General features: G+C 36.4%; 1 protein-coding gene across 5 annotated transcripts in view; it reads right to left on the bottom strand.

The window, feature by feature from the left end:
• Nucleotides 1-11,461: 11,461 nt before the first annotated feature.
• The window catches only part of ZNF516 (zinc finger protein 516), a 150,242-nt gene continuing 143,923 nt past the window's right edge, over nt 11,462-17,780 (bottom strand). For all 5 annotated transcript variants that reach the window (XM_069094973.1, XM_069094976.1, XM_069094977.1 and 2 more), the window contains one exon: nt 11,462-14,440. In XM_069094973.1, the coding sequence (XP_068951074.1) occupies nt 14,381-14,440 (60 nt within the window). In that variant the 3' untranslated portion in view covers nt 11,462-14,380. The remainder of the gene's footprint in view (nt 14,441-17,780) is intronic.

Below are 17,780 nucleotides of genomic sequence, written 5' to 3' on the forward strand. Positions count from 1 at the left end.
CACTTTCCTCTTTGATCATTTTAGTCAATCTGGTAGGTTTTGAATCTGGGCTTTCTTAACTTCTAATCCCAGTGTTCATCCACCACACCAGTCTACCTCTGATTTGGAAGGCTTTTCAATTAAACACACAAACATGGCGTCACTGCTGCAATTGTATTCGTTTTCCCTACATCCACCACTTTATTTTAAAAGTCATAGTTTCAATGAAATAATCATAAACGTATTTTATTGATGTGTAATCCTGCTACTATCTTCCTCATGCAGTTTGCGTGTGGGAGATAGGATGGTATAGTGAATAGAGTGCTGGGCTTGGAATCATAGTTTGAATCTAACTCTAACATAAATATAAACTCTAACATAAATAATCTAACCTTCAAGTGTCCAAGGCAACTTAAGAGCATTCATCTACAAAACTGTAGATAGTTCAATAACTGACCATATCAAGAAACTTGCCCACCAATTAATGTACCCTTGTCAATGAGGAAAAGCTATCTGACTAATCACAAAATAACTTCAAAGTAAATGAGGGGAAAAACTGATAGCATCTTGCTTCCAGCAAGTATGGAAGGCAAGTGGGTTTTTTCATTGACCTAATAAAAATGAACCCTGTTTTATTTCTAAGAACTGATAAATAACAGTTCTTTATCCACAAAATTCAGGCTGGTCTGCCTCCTACAGGAGAAAGTGAAAGGGTGGAGGAACACCTCTCTCCAAAGTATCTGAGAATAAAGTGCTTCTTAAAAGACTGGCAGAGGTACTTCGAGATGAAAACAAATAAGAAAAAGGATCTAAAGAAACAGAGAGAAATCTCGACCTGTGCAGGAAGCGGGGGTTGAAAGACTGTGACACAGAGCATGCAATGTAAGAGAAGAAATATAACAGAGTTTCTTGTGAACCAAAAACTATGTCAATTTAGTGGCATCATGTGAGAGAAATTAAGTAAAAGTCAGAAGAAAATGAAAAGCAGAGATTGGTGAGGGGGTCTGAGGCCAGTATTTATGTCAAATATTGAGGACAGCCATTATAGAATGAGGGGCAGCTAGGTGGTGAAGTGGATAGCATTCTGGTTCTAGAGACAGGAAGACATGAGTTCAAATCCAGCCTCAGACATTTACTAGCTATGTGACCCTGGGCAAATCACTCAACCCTTATTCGCTTTAAATAAATAAATAGAAAAGCTCCTCTTGGATCAATGCCTTGTCATCACAGAAGAGCTTACATAGTTCAATGAAACTATAAGCTATGCTGTGCAGGGTTCCCCAGAATGGACAGGTCATAGTGGAGAGCTCTGACAAGAAAAAATGGTGATCCAACCACTCCAGAATCTTCGCCAAGAAAACACCATGGAAAAAAAGTCCATGGGGTCATGAAGAGTCAGACCAGACTGAATGACTGGATAACAAATCACAGAATGATAAAATCATTGAATTAAAACAGGAAAGGTCCTCAGAGACCATTTAGTCCCCTCATGTCATAAGTAAGGAAACCGAGGCCTGGGGAATTTAAGTGAATTGCCTAAGTTCATAGACAAAAAGTCACACAGGCAAGGTCTGAAACCTGGTCCTTTGATTACAAAGAGGTCTTCTCAGATCATGTATCTGAAACATGATAGAAAGTCTCTTAAAACCTATGGAACTTGATGACCATTATTCAAGTAAATACCTCCACCTAGCATTTATGAAGTCTTCTTGTTTGTCCTTCATTCTTGAAAAAGACAAAGACATCAGGAAGGTGATGCCATGACTTGTAATTGCATTGGATTTAAGTGAGAGAGGACTGTATAAAGTTATCAGCCTCTCTTTCTCCTCGAGTCCTCTAGTTCCATGGCAGGATATAGATCAGTATGACTGGAAGTGGCCCCATTATAAAGTCTTAAGCAGGAAACTAAGGACCTTCAAGTCTCAGCAAACATCCCCCATTCTTCAAGATCTTACTAGGTCCCTTTAATACTAGAAGTGTCTTCCCTCTGTGACTATCTCCAATTTATTCTTTGTATACCTCGTTCAGACATAGCTGTTAGAATGTTGTTTCCCCCATCAGGATGTGAACCTCTTGAGGAGGGGCACTTTATTTGCCTTTCTTTCCTCAGCATTTAGCACAGCATCTGGCACATAGCAGACACTTAAAAGTGCTTGTTGACAGTTGTTGACCTTAGGAGCACAAATGATATTTTCAGAACTGCTAACTGATTGAAGTTAGGGGTTTCAGAAAAGAAAGGAAGAGTTGAATTAAGGAGCTCATATCCCATAAAGGTATTTACAGCTTAAAATATAGGCAGGGTAAACTCTTGGCTAGTGATGAAGTACATTCAACAGGAACCAGTTTTATATATACATATATGTGTGTAGGTATAAGTATGTATGTATGTGTGTGTATATATATATATATGTGTGTGTGTGTGTGTGTGATATATATGTCTATGTCAATCTGGTCAAGAGGCTTTAAAGTGAAAAGGGATCACAAGGGGGGAAATCGACTATATATACCTAGTATGCCAGATATTGTAGATTCAGAGAAAAAAACTAGGCTCATATGTACTATAATTCTGGAGAAGTCAGTCTAAGAGGTATGGAAATTATCAAGAGTGAAATTCTGGCGATAGAAAAAAGAAATAGTTGTGATGAAAAATAAAAAGGTAACTCTTTAGATAGATAAATTTGAATACACAAGAATCTCACCAACCAATCTGGATTATAAAAGAGAAGCATAGAAGATGAACTAATACAAAGATTACAAAGAATGAAGAAGAAAGTTTACAATGCTAGAAGGATATTGTCAGGGGTACTAAAGCTCAGGTGAATAGGTAATGAATGCAAAGGACAACAACAAGTTCATTGGGGGAAAGACAAAGATAAAAATAGATATAACCATTTCTTCAATAGATAAGATGAAGGACAATTGAGAAAAAGCAGAATTGTTCCACTTTTTTTTTTACTCTTTTTTTGTTCCTGCTAAGCACAATGGTAGACTAGAACAAATAACAGACCAAGCATTACAAAACAAAAGGAAAGATAAAACAAAAATATTTAATAGTCATTTGAAGATAAGAAGAATCAAGGCCATAGTCAGAAAGCATCAAGCTGCCCTCAATAAATTCAAATAACCAAGCTGATGAATACCCAAGTGTCCAAGGTACTAAAAGAGCAGCCAAATGTGATTGTTGAGCTATTATTAATAGAAGATCTCTCCAAAAACCACAGAAAGCAAAACTTGCCCTAATTTTCAAAGAGGAGCAACAAGGAATTTGCAAGCTCTGGATGGGTGAACTTGACTTTGATTTTTGGGGAAAATGCTAGAATGTATTATTATTATTACAGGGATGGTATGTGAACATTTAGACAGAAGCAATGATCACTGCGATGCAGCATGGGTTCCTTAAAATCATGTTAATGAAATAAGATCTTCCCCCACCCCTAACACATGAAGTTTGAATCACATGGAGTCTGAGTCATGTGGACCCTGTGTCACATACAGCTAGTGTGGAAAGAGTTTGTCTAAAGAAGAGAGAGGGAGAGAGAGACAGAGAGACAGAGAGAGATAGAGACAAAGATAGGCAGAGAGAGGCAGAGAGAGAGAGAGACAGAGAGAGAGAGAGACAGAGACAGAGACACAGAGAGAGAGCAGAGAACACAAGCAGAGAGTGAAAGTGAGGTAGAGCAGAGACAGAGAAGCAAGCTGTAAGTGGGTGGAGGGAGTAATTTGTCTAGGGGAGATTGTATGTGGGGAGGCCTGCCAGAAAGAAGGCTTGGGATGTCAGTGCGCTCTGGAATAGTGATAAGTGCCCTGTTAAAGCCTACCTCCTGGTATCCCAATGATGTTCCAAATAAATATTTTGGTTTTGCCTTTGAGGAAGAGAGCTTATTATATTTCCTGAATTGACCCTGGAAATACACATGCATATTCATAGTGGCTGCTATGGGTATTGCATTGGTATTACAAGAGGTCACGCAACTCTAACTTCATTTCTTTCTTTTTTCTTTTTTTGGTTGTTGTTAGGGTCAAAAGAGTGTTGAGGTAATGTGGCATAGTGTTTAACTGATGCACTTGGAATAACAAAAAGCCTGTATTCAAGTCTTGACAACTTACTAGCTAAGTGACCGTGAACAAATCACTTTCAGTCACAGGAAATTTTTTGAAACTCTAAATTATATATAGGTTGTGATGCTCACCAATGCAATTCAAATCAATAAACAATTATTAAATACCTACTATGTGTGCCAGTGTGCTAAGCACTGGGGATATAAATAAGAAAAAGACAGTTCCTGCCCTCAAGGAACTTACAATCTAACAAGTAAGGGATTCACAAATCAATAAAATCACTGATCCTCAATATATGTATTTGATGAATGGTGATCAAGGGGAACACAGAGCACTTTGGTTCCAGCAAAGCATTTGGCCAAGTACCTCATAATATCCTTATGGGCAAAATGGAGAGATGTAAGCTCAATTATAGAACAGTTACATGGATGTATCACCAGTTAAAGGACTGTAACTAAAAAGTCATTACTTTTAAATGTGGACCCATAAACAAGATTCTACTGGAGTGCCCAGAAATGTCTTTGGTCCTATGCTGTCCAACATTTTGTCAATGACCTAACGACATGAATGGCATGCTTATCAAATGTGCAGAAGACATAAAGCTGAGATTTCTTACACAGTAGATGACAGAATCAAGATACAAAAGTTCTCAGTAGGCTAGAACAATTACCCTAATCTCATAAAATTAAATTTAATAGAGCTAAGTATAAAGTCCTACTCTTGAATTTTTAAAAATTATTTTGACAGAGAGAGGCATACAAAAGAGAGGTCATCTGAAAACATCTGGGAGTTTTAATGGACTACCCATTCAATATGAGTCAATAATGTGACATTGCATACCCTACCCCGAAAATGATGAAGCAAGGCAGCACTGTGGGCCAAACTATCCAGTCTGAAGAAGGTGAGAATTTAGCCATATTCTGTCATAGTCATAACCATATTTAGAATGTGTTCAATTCTGAGCACTGTACTTTAGGAAGGGAAAGTGGCAAGTTAGAGATAATGTCTAGAGCAGAGACTCTTAACCCCTTTTGGTGTCAAGGACACCTTTAGCAGTGTGGTGTGGACCCCTTCTCAAAAAAAGGGGATAAAAATAAATATGTATTTTTCCCATTAAATTGATAAACCACCTGAAATCTATCCCCCAAGAACCCCTGGTCTAGAGAAAAGCAATCAGAATGGAGAAGGCTGTCAAAATCAATCCATATTGGAATCAATGCAAGGAAGTGGGGGATATTTGACCTGGAAATGAGAAGATAGCAGCATGATAGCTGACTTTAAATATTTATGTGAAAAGATCCATTGTTTTTTTTTACCCTGGTGGCCTAAGCCAGTACTAATGACTAAAAGTTTTATAGGACACTGCCAGTGGTGTAAGGAAAAAGTTCCTAAAACCTAGTGCTGTACCAAAGAGGAAATGTGTTGCTTCATGAAGGCAATAAGTACCCATTAGCAGAGGTCATCAAACAAAGCTGTGTGATCACTTTTCAGGGATGTTTTCAGTCGCAGAGGTGACTGCTGTTTGGGGTAGATGGTCTTCTAGTTAACCTCTAACATTCCTCCCAACTCAGATGCTCTACAGCTGGGTGATTTTAGATCAAAATCAAAACTTGGGAATTTATTTCAAGACCTTTTTTAATAACTCATTTAAAGTTGTTACCTTTTATTTAAAGCTATTTTAATTTCCAAATATTCTCTTGATGTTAATGTATTGTTTCTTATCTGGAATGTTTGCTTGTTTTACCTTGTATTTACTGCGTAGACCTCAAAAGGAGTTTCCTTACAGCCAGTATGATTTAATTGATGTCAATGCACCTATACCTTCATTCTCACTTTTTTCCCCTCCTTTTTTAAAAGTAGTCTCTTCTCCTCGCCAGGATAAATCATCCCACCTGCCCTTTTCTTTATGTTACCCACTCCCATTTATTGTCTTTGTTCCAGCAATTATTCCCTCCCTCTTGAATTTTCTTTTGCCATGGGCTTATGCCACCTTTCCCTCTGTCCTCAAAAATACATACATTACCCTAATTAAAACAAAAACTCTTCCCTTGACTCCAACATGTTTCAAATTGCCACTTTCCATTAACCACCAAACTTCCTCAGAATAATGGATCTAGAATCAGGAAGACCTAGATTTGACTCCTGCCTCAGAGACTCTTTCTCTGTGAACCTGAGCTAATCATTTGACCTGTTTCTTCATTTACAAAATGAGAGAATTAGCCTTGATAACCCTTCGATTCTAAGCCTACCCATGACCTGAATAATCTGGCTTTGAATCCCACCATTTTTTCTGAATCTTCTCTAAAATAAAGTTCCTTGAAAAAAGGAATGCTGTCATTTAAAATAAAGTTAAAAACCTTTTGTCACGAGAACCTGGAATATTGCCTTGCACATATTAGGTGTTTGTTTTTCCATTAAATTCTCATGACCACAAATGACAATCATAACTTTTGTTCAGTTTCCATCATCCGCAGATTTTCTATCACTTGATGCTATTGATCACCCCCCTTCTCGAATATCTCCTTGCTTGGTTTTTATGACATTGTACTTTCCTGGTTATCATCTATTTCCTTCACCACTGTCTTTTATTGCTTCTAGATCCCTTCCACACAAATGTAAACATTTTTCTAGTTTCTGAGAAAGACATGTTCTCTCTGCATACCCTCTTCCTTGTCAATGTTATCCATCTTGATTACTTCAGCTACTGCTTTGATTTTTTTTTGAGGTGGGAAGGCAAGGCAATTGGGGTTAAGTGACTTGCCCAAGGTCATACAGTTAGTTAAGTGTTATGTCTGAGGCCAGATTTGAACTCAGGTCCTCCTGACTCCAGGGCCAGTGCTCTATTCACTGAGCCATCTAGCTGCCCCTAATGCTTTTAGACACTTTAATTCTACCTCTATTCTTAGATCAAGACTCATGTTTCCAATTGTCCATTGGATATCTCTGTCTTTCCAGCACCTCAAATTCAATAAAAACAAAACTCAATTTACTTTCTTCCCCAAGGCTTCTTTTCTATTTCTGTTCTTGTCATTTATCCTGGTTTGCAAACCTTGAATCACCTTTGATTTCTCTCCTGACTCTCCAAATGAAATGTCACTAAATCCAACATATTATACCTCAAAAATACCTCTTGAATATGTCCTTTTCCATTTCCACTTCTAGCTCAAACCCTCATGAATGTATGATCTCAGTTGTCTAACAAGTCTTACCATCTCCAATTCTTTTCTGCCCAGCACTGCCAAAATTATCATGTTAAAAGATACCTCAGATCATTTCAATACTGTTCAGAAATGTTCAATGCCTCTAAATCACACCCCATACATCCAATTTGCCTATTGGATTAAATCCAAACTCCTCAACTCAACAGTCAAAGCCTTTTACAATAGGCCCCAATTTTATCTTTCTAGCTTTATCTCTCAACAGTGCCTCAAACATATCCTACACTGAAGGCATGTTGGACTATGCACTTTTCCCTAAAAACATCCCACACTGTATTGCTTCAGTATTTTTGCTCATCTCGTTTGCATCCCCCAACATCTAGCAAAATACCCTGCACACAACACTGTTAGTCAATGTTTCTTGAGCTGAAATGAATTGCCTGGCACTCCCAGCTAATCCAGGAGTCAAACCCATTCTTTAGGAAATGTGTGAGTATGTGTGTGTGTGTGTGTGTAAAATTACTACTTCCTTTGAGAAGTCTTTTTTTATGCCCCAAGCTGAATGTGATATATTCCATCACTGAACCCCCACAGAAAATCTTTGCAACACCTATCACATACGATTGCCTATTTTAGCTTTGCATTTCTCTTATCTCTCTGTGGGCACATCTTACTCACTCTAGTTCTTCAGCACAAAGTTCCTAACACAGTTCTTTATAACCAGTAGACAAGTCTATATGTGTCTATGTATATATTTGGGATGCCCCACCATGGCCCAGAATTCTGACAATTTTCACCCCAAATTAAACTTAGAGCACTCTATCCAACTCCCTATCCATGATTTAAACCTCCATACAATTTGTCAGTCATTATGACACAAAATAGCCTCTTTCCCTTCTACTCCTCCCTTTCTAGCACCAAATTCATGTGTTTATGCTTTGTCTTTTCCTATTGGAATGCAAACTCCTTGAAGGCAAGGATTATCTTGCTTGCTTATAGTTATGTCTCAATTTAGCACAATGCCTAGCACATAGTAAATTATTAATCAATGCTTCTTCTGTCCCTGTTGAATTGAAATGAATACAGAAACTGGTCCCTTTCAAAAGGCAAATCAGAAATAGAAACCACCATAAGCATCTTAGTAAAGAGTGGTTTTTTCACTCCCATAAGGAGAGGAAATGGAAATTTAGACTGATTACATGAAGTGCTTATCAGATTTTCTTTCCCTCAAGGCCTTTGCCATCTCACCGCATCAACTGGCTAATGAAATCTGACAGACCAAGGGACTGTTGTAGAGTAAAATAATGTCACCACTTCACATTTTCTTTGGAAAGTTTACAAAACCCTTGAAAAGTAACTTTACCTTGAAAATTAAGAGGGGCATCACTAGAATAAGGAGCTGGGAGTGCTGTAGTAAGGACTAACAAATCACTGCCCTTGCTTTCCTGCTGTAGAATAAGTTGGAGAAAAGAGATCCAGGTACCACAAATACATGAGCCCAAATGAACATTGGGCTAAACACTTTTTGAGCCTTGGAGAATGCCCATCTCTTGCTCCCAATATATTATGCTACAAACTTCAAGGTGTTAAAAGCAGCCATTTCACAACCTTCTTCCAGTAGGCTCCAACAACCCCTTATTATAGCACATTCTGGGAAAAGCACGCTGCATGGTTCACTCTTGAGTAGTTAGTAGGTAAAGAGAGAAAAATAACCAACCACTTTCTTCCAGAAACTACTAAGATTATTTGGAAAGTGCTGTGAACATACCGTGGAACCTGGGAAGAACAGAGCCTTGGCCTAGGAACAAGAGTCATTGTCTGTCAGTTATCCCAATGGATTGACATTTTAAAAAGGTTTCTTTGGTCAGATGTTAGCTGTCTTGAGGAAGTGCAATTTGCCAGTATTGGGGGGAGGGGCAGAAGCTAAATATAATCTTTTAATTTGAGAGTCTTAATGGTGGCATTCCTCTATGCTTTATTCACTTTCAGTTCTACCCTGAAATTCTGGCTAATCAGAGAAATTTAATTGAAGAATGGCTAAGACCCATTCCATGGTACATTCATTGATCAACAAGTGCAGACAATATATTTGGGGAACCCAGGTATGCTACAAAAATAGAGCTGTGCTATGCTGCCACAACAGAGGCAAATACAGGTGTGCATACTGGATTATCTGAAAGGTTTCAAAACACATCACACAGTATTCCAGTACTTTGAAAGATAGTTTGGTCTAGGAGTTACCTAGCAAGATTTTTGACTATTTAAATTAAGGGTATTGGAAGTATTTCTTGCATAAGAAAATAAAAGCCAATGAATGTCAATATACAAAGGCAGCAAGTACACCTTTTTTTTTTTTTTAAGCTCAAGAGACTCTGGAAGTGACTGGGCCAAATTCTGAGACATGGAGAAGAATTTTTTTTTTCCAATTCTAATAACACAGCAAAGATATTTGTATTTCCTCAAATTTTGGGACGTGTTATCTAAACATTCTTGTCATTCTTTCAATTTAAGCAATAAAACACACTAGTTTCTTGGAAATAGAAAAGAAAAAATAAGTGTAATTCACCAATCCTAGTCACATTTCCTAACAGGAATCATAGAATGAGAATCTCAGTTGGACAGGACTTAGTCTCATACATATCTGAATTATAAATCCTTTCCATAATATCTTAAAAACTGAATAAAACAATATAAACTGTAATTCTAAGTGGTATAAAAATAATTGCACTGAAATTTTATGTTCTCTATTTTACCGATTTAGGAATGTTCGCCAAGGGTAGTAAGGAAAAGTGGTCATTTTTCATTGGAAAAGTGATCTTTTAATCTTTTCCCCCCCTGTGGAGTTCTCTGGCATCAGTTAAACTAAAATGAGAACTGTGACTTAACTTGAAGTTCATCGTTCAATGGAAGGTCATCCACTTAAAGCCAGCTTGTGATTTTTACCAGTGAATGTGCTCTTCTGGACTTAGAACTCTACTATGAAAACATCATAGAGAACTCACACTCTCTCAGTGATGGAGAAACTGGGTAAAAGTACTGCTGCCACAGTCTGTCTCCACCTACAACACCCCAACTGGCCCTACTTTAGTTTTTGTTACAAAAAAAGAATCTGACCGCAGATATTCAAGAGGTAAATTGTACTCCCAAGAAGAATGATGACCTGGTTCATTTTCTTTGATCCAGAAAGATACTCATTTATTATATAAACTGCACTGATACAGTACAGCTTAGCCATGATACTGAAAAGTCACCAGAGGAAAAGAAAGAACTTGCTATTAACTTGAATTCCAAAGGCTGCACTCCTTCTAAAGCATAAATTATTAATTTATGCTGTATTATTACTATGTAGCCTTTACCTCCTGAGTTGCCAAAACTACAATGAACACCCCTCCACCTCCACCCAAAAAGGGGCACTGAAGTTCTTGGCACTGTCAAATTGTTCAGAATTGAAAGCAAACTGTCAATAGAAATAAGATGAAAGAAGTGGCATTACCATCTGTTTTGCTGTTATACCATCTCTTTTGTACACTAGGTTTGTTTTTTTTTTTTTACCTCACTTATAGCTAAAACCCCTGTATATGAGGTCTTCTCTCTATTAGAATATGAGCTTCTTGCAAGTCAAGGCTAGCTTGCTTTTCTATTTGTATCCCTAGCAAACTTTACAGTAATTGGCCCACATAAAACACTTAAAATGCTTTTTCATTCACTCATTCAATCTTTAGATATCTATACAAATTAGGAAAACAAGTTATATAATTTATTACTACTCTATAAGAAACTGAATTCTATGATGATAAAATTTAAAAGCTTTTTCTCAAAAGTTATTTTGAATCTCAGGTCCCAAATCTAAATTGTTCCCTGCCTTGTATAACCTAGAAAAATCAGTGTTTTCTGGGCTTTACAGAAGTGAGACATCCTACTATGGATTGCTTTCACCAATAAATCATTTTCAAAGCATTTGGCTCAGTCATTTGTCTTCTGTTTTGGTCATCCTGGAACTTATTCATCTACTCTTGACATAAAGACTTCCAGGAAATACACACATAAACATGAAAATGGAGATTATCTGTAAGAAAACATACTTTGCATATGATTTTCCTTCACCTTATATATTCATTATAAAGAATAAGAAGTAACACCAAGTATGAACATCCTGAAAGGCTTTTGGAAGGTAATTTTTTTCAAGTGTTCCTTAAGTTAAAGAGAAAAGAGAGAAAGAAAAAAAGAATGGAGAATGAGTGAGAAGGGCAGATACACAGAGAATCTGCAGCATAGATAATCAAACCCTTTATTGTCTAAGTTACATTAGGCTGCAACACTGTAAAAAAATCCTGTTAAATAGCAAGGAAAGGTAGATTCTGGTAGAGGTAGTAGGAAGTCTGTAACAGTCAGAAGATGTTTTACAGAAATATATCATGCTAAAACTGCAAATTTTTTTTTAAATGCTGATCATTTGCTAAATAAATATGGAACACAAATCATTTTAAATACTATGGTCAAACTCATAGAAAAGAATTAATGAAGCTATACAATAACATTGATAATATTTTAAATGGAAAAGTACAAACCAGAGTTTCATTCCTGAAAACGCTTGTCTTGAGGTTGGCATTCTTGGAGGGTTCCTCAACCCCCACACATTTGTTTAATTAAGTGAAAATCTGATTTCTGCACCATACACAGCATATAATTATTTAAACTGATTTCCCCCTACTGTTGTTCTCTATGTAACTAAATTCTGATTGTAAACTTTGTTGATTAGTACCCTGGTAATGGAAGTGACAGCATTTTCCTCTTCTTTCTCTGTCAGACACTCTAGGAAGGAAGATTCACCAAGAAGCTTTCATTTACAAATATTAATTAGGATTTTCCATATCGCTTCTGAAAAATCACAAATGTACACTACACTTTTGTGTCACTTTGGGTACAGAATAATTTTTTTAATAGCTAAAAACATAGAGAAGCAAACAGGGCCAAGCAGCTAGCTTTGATGCATTCCTGAAGTGTCACCATTTACTCTAAGCCAAGGAAACAGGACCCAGAAAGGCAAAAATTATAGCTAGTGTGAACCCCAAAGGATGATCAAACATAAATCAACAGAACAGGTGAACAGTGGAATGTGTCTATGCAACTTCACTCAAAATAATTTTACAAAACAGTCAATTACAGTCACTTCTAAGTATTTGCACAGACATTCCTAATTATACCAGTACTACAGAGAATTCTGGTACACATCTGGTGTAGGGATATGAGGGGAAATAAGTAAAAAAAAAAACACACTAGCAAGTTACATTGCATTGTTGCAAGCATTGCAAAGTAAGATGAACTGTCAAGTAATCCAAAACCAATAACAAGTAGAATCCAGAACCAAACCTTGTCTAATAATAATAATTATAATTATAATAATTATAAAAACTCAACAAATCATTAGAACAGAAAAACCACACTTTAGGGTTTTTGTTGCTGTTGTTTTTTTTTTTTTTTAAACAAATCTTTGTATCAGAAGCCCATTTACTACAAAAAAAAACTGCACTAGTCCATTACTGTATTAAGTAAACTTGCTCTCACCAGTATTAAAGGTTAGGATAATTTCTGTACATGTAAAATTATTGCTTTTTTTTGAAAAATATATTTAGCATGCTAGTTTTAATCCATTTCCTGCCTTTACAAAATGTCACAATTTAAAAAAAACCTAGTAAAGCTTTTGCAAAAATTTCACAGAACATTTTCTTTCAAGGCAGCAGTAACTTTTGATAATGCATAAAATCATATGTGCAAAAATCTGAAACTCTCAGAAATATTACCATCACACATAGTGTCACAGCAATAAGGAAAGAAAATATTTATATCTGTGGAATACATTTTTAATTGCTTACACTGCATGGTTTAAGATCCTTTGTTATGTGCCTTAATACCCACCGCGAAAACTTGCATTTGAAAGAGTTACTGAGGAAGAGGTATATAAAGCATTTTCCCCCCTAACACTACCAGTGACCACCAAAGACAATACATGACATAAGAATATCATTAGCCTGCCACCATGAAAAAGGTAAGTCATCTTTTTTTTTTTTGAAAGGGGGGATGTCACTAGGCCCAGGAAGGAAAGGGGGTAACTGACTTGCTGGGGGGAAAGAGGGAGAAAAAAAAAAAGACAGAAGCATACAGAGCATACAGTACCCTAGGCAATCTAGGTTTCCTACATTTGCTCAGAGATTCTTCTGCTATTATTAAAAACATGTACACATTAGGAGCTTTCAGTGGCTGTTAAACGTGCAGTCTTCTTTCGTGAGCAGTTTGCCAAATGTAGCCCTGTTACAAAAAGGTCCTGAGAGTAAAATACAGAAGCCTGCTTTTCTTAGTGTTCAACTAGCTTTCTTGTCCAAAGCAGAGAATAAGCATATCCATAGAAGAGTTTCCATTTCCATATCCGTGTAGAACTCTTGGTGAACAAACAGTCTAGAACAATCACACGGGAAATGCAAGTGGCCCCCAGATTTGAATGAAATAGAACCATTGGAGAAATATGGTCTCACCATCAATCAGTCCCTGTTAGATCAAGCATGGTTTTTCACAGCACCAAATACCACTTCCTTCCAATTTTTTTACATACTATGTTAAGTTTCCTTTTCCACTATGACAAGGAGTGGTAAGTATTAATACTTCATCAAGCCCTCAAATCCATCACTATTTGCTTGTTCCAATGCAGTTAAACAGGAGTCCTCAGGAGCATCAGTGAGAATCTTGTTACAGTGCTTAACTTCATCATGTTCTCCAAAACATGCAGTTTCTTTCTGCTTGGTTTTCCAGTGTCTCAAACTCATCTTGGATGATGTAGGAGCCTTGTGTTGTCACTGTGCTTGCCAGTCCCACTGCTAATTATAAAGGAAATATGGAACCATGGAACTGATTAGCATGTGTACACAAGATATATGTATAACATATACATACATATTCTATATATATTAGGCATGTAAGATCTTCATCTATTTTTAAATGGTTATGAATATTGAGGGATCTCCCTTGAGTTTCCATTCTAGCACAGTGGCTTCCAAGGATTTGAGGGTCTGCAAGGAAGTCTTCCAGGCAGGGCTATCTGGGTCACTGTTTGAAGGCTGCTGTAACCATCAGTAAGGGTACTGTTAACTCCTGGTTAGATGGTTCTTGATGCACACATTGGATATGTGTGCTTAGGTTCCCTTTCTGAGAGGCACTGTTTGGGCAATGTCTGAATTAGAATGGTCTCTCCCCTGGATAAGAAAAAGAAGAAAACGTAAGAAAATATCATAACAAGTTTGTATTATTTCAATGCATATTGTTGTATTTTTTTTTCTTTAATCAAACAATACACATGCAACAAAATGGCCAAGCAGGCAACACCTCCCTCCACTTAAGCTACCTTTTATTTTAAATCACTGTGATCCAAAATAATTTTCACCAATTACATTACATTTATTTTAATCATTTCCATGGAAGGCAAAGAAAATCAGACTCCTATAAACTCTTCCACATACATGAATAGAAAATAACAGTATTTGGAAGCTTTGGAAAGGGAAAGTTTAATTTTTTAAAAACATTGGGGAGAAGATTAGAGAATGAATCTAAAAAGTAAAATTTTGCAGTATAAAGACGCTATATAACTGAGCAATAGTTCCCAAAAAGGCTGAATTTAAGGCCATATAAACAAAAAGAAAAATACAGCTCTCATATAGGTCTGTCAAAACCTGAGGTTTGGTTTTTTGTTTTTTTTTTTGCCAATTTCCATAAATAATTACCATGTTGGAAAAAATAGAAGGGATATTCTAAAGTCAAGTGAATTGCAAGATAAAAATGTGAATAAATGTAAGCCTGAAGCTCCTAGAGAATGCTTTAAAATGTTAAAATGACATTTGGAACATCACTGTTTGAACAATGAGGTTTAGAATTCTGATGACTAAAACAACATGGCATGGTTAATCTTACATAAAAGTGGTAACCTTAAGCTAAAATCCTGATGAACTGAATCAGACCATTTAAAACAAACACACAACAACAATGACAACAACAACAAAATACAGTGCCCATGTAAAATTCTAAATGGGCTCAAGCTGCGCCTACAGCAGTCCCAGAAATCAGGCAAAGAAATCCAGCTCTGGTTGACATAATGAATTAAGTGTCTCTTTTCTGCTAATAGATTTAGAAAATTCCTAATTAATGCTGGCCCCAGATTCATGACATCTACCAGTCAAAGTCTGGTAGAAGTCAGAGAAATTTGCAGCAAAATTAGAGGGAGGGAGCCAGGGGGAATGTAGTGGCATATACTATGGTAGATTTGAAATGTAGGAAACAGTAACTGAATGAGGGATGTGATAAAATTTCCTTAGTTGGATGTTGAATTTCTTGCAATAAACTGAGAAGGCTGTTTTACATTTTTGCACAACTACATCATGCCTTAGAGAGAACCCAGCAGTTCCAAGAGGAGGCATTCATCATTAACAAGTTTTATTCTGAACGAGCTCTGGATACACTAGGGGACAAGGAAAATGTCCGTTGAGTTTCTAAATAAAAAGGAGATTGGGAAGCACTCTTGCTCGAAGTTCACTTATGCAATAACTGCCAATGTCAAACTTGATCTCTGACTTGGAGGTGTTTTTCCAGGGTAGATATTCTCTGTTAATGTCCTAATAAGTAAGAGGAGATATGTTACCCACTACTAAAAGAAAAGAACGAAAGTAGCACAAAATCTACAAAAAAATAACAGAGATAAAGGGGGTGGTTTGTATATAGAAAAGAGGAAGCTTTTCAAAAGAATTACAAAATTCCTAAAATCCAACTTTGTTGTTGCTATTCAGTCATTTTTCAGTAGTGTACACATCTCGGTGACCCCATTTGGGGTTTTCTTGTCAAGGATACAGGAGTGGTTTGCCATTTCCTTCTCTAGCTCATTTTACAGATGAGGAAACTGAGGCAAACAGGGTTAAGTGACTGGCCCAAAGGTCATAGCTAATAAGTGTCTGAAGTTGGCTTTGAACTCAGGAAGCTGAGTATTCCTAAGTCTAGGTCCAGCCCTCTACCCACTGCGCCACTTAGCTGAAGAATCCAACTAGTCCTTGATAACAATATCTACAGACTTAATTGCTATTCACTATGAAATATGATTTTCAGCTGATTCATTAATACTACCATTATATTATTCAATATGGTCATCCTGCTGAGCTCCTAATTCAATAAAAAGGTTATAGATGACAATAAGGAAGGAACTGTAGCCACCAGACGGCAGACCACCACCCCCAAAAATCACTGATATGATGACATAGATAAAATGGGAGCCCCTTTGAGTTCATTTTTTGGTCCACATGAGCAATAGCCAAGGTCAAATAATCAGAGATAGATTTCTAAGGGTTTTGCCTTTCTAAATGTAGATGTGTGAACTAGGTAATAGGGAAGGCATACTGCCTTCATTAAGATATGTCAATTTTTCCAGAAACAGGTACTGACATCACCTAGTATTTTACGAGGTATATTTTTTATTTCATGTCTTTGATAAGGCTCGGCAATATCTATGTACTTAAGGACATAAAGATATGTACATAAAAATAATCCCTGATCACTCTAGGTACACAGACATGAATTCCCCTTCCTACAAAATAATCACAGTATTGTAACAGAAAAGCCTAAGCAGTGAGAAGACTTCCACTTGAACTAAAATAGTTGGCTTTTATTAGGTATATATGTAATAGTCATGTACATTTTGGACAATGTTTTCATTTTTAACATGTAACATAATTTAAATGGTCAATGTGCATACAAAGGTTTACTGTTAAATCAATGAGGAAACATAGGATGAGCTATATTTAACTTGCTCATTATGCAGATTGCCCCAAAATTTGGCCAAATACACATGGTACTCTAATTTCCATAATCTGCCATCTACATGACATCTATCTCATAGCTAAAAAATATTTAAGTTTTCATTTATTTGCTCATTACCAATTATTCTGGTTAATGAAAGTCTCAGCAAAACTATTTAGAAACAAAAAGACATTTACATTAATGAGAAATGAACTATTAATCATGAATTTTTATTTTAATGCCAAAGAATCAGAACAAAGCAGGACATCTCATTGCATGTCAGCAAAATTTCATTCCTGGGTTCTTTTAGAACAATAGAAGAAAAAAAAAGCTAAAACTTTATTTTCTCAGATGATTTGACTAGTAACTCTTCAACTAACTAAACATAAATGCAAATGGGACCAAAGTTATCAAGATACCATCACTCAAACAATTTAAAAAGCCTAAATACTCAGTTTTCACTATATATTCTCTAATAATTCATAACAAACACCATAGATTTTATTTTTTTTAATTCAGCTATACTAAACAGTATAACAATGTCTTTATAAAATGATCTTACGTAAAACATACTACTAATATGTTTCAAATGTTTTACTTCCAGCAGGCACCAAGATCAACAGAATGATTATAATTAATTTTCAGTATGAATATGCAACATGTTCAGTGATTTTCTACTGTTGGAAGGATATATGTTCCCACCACTATTTTCTTCATGGAAATCACTAAGAAAAACAGTGAGTACAAATGTCCCTTTAA

This window comes from Petaurus breviceps, unplaced genomic scaffold (assembly GCF_028583685.1).
Source record: "Petaurus breviceps papuanus isolate PSGF00001 unplaced genomic scaffold, PetGlider_PUasm1.0 224, whole genome shotgun sequence".
NCBI lineage: Eukaryota > Metazoa > Chordata > Mammalia > Diprotodontia > Petauridae > Petaurus > Petaurus breviceps.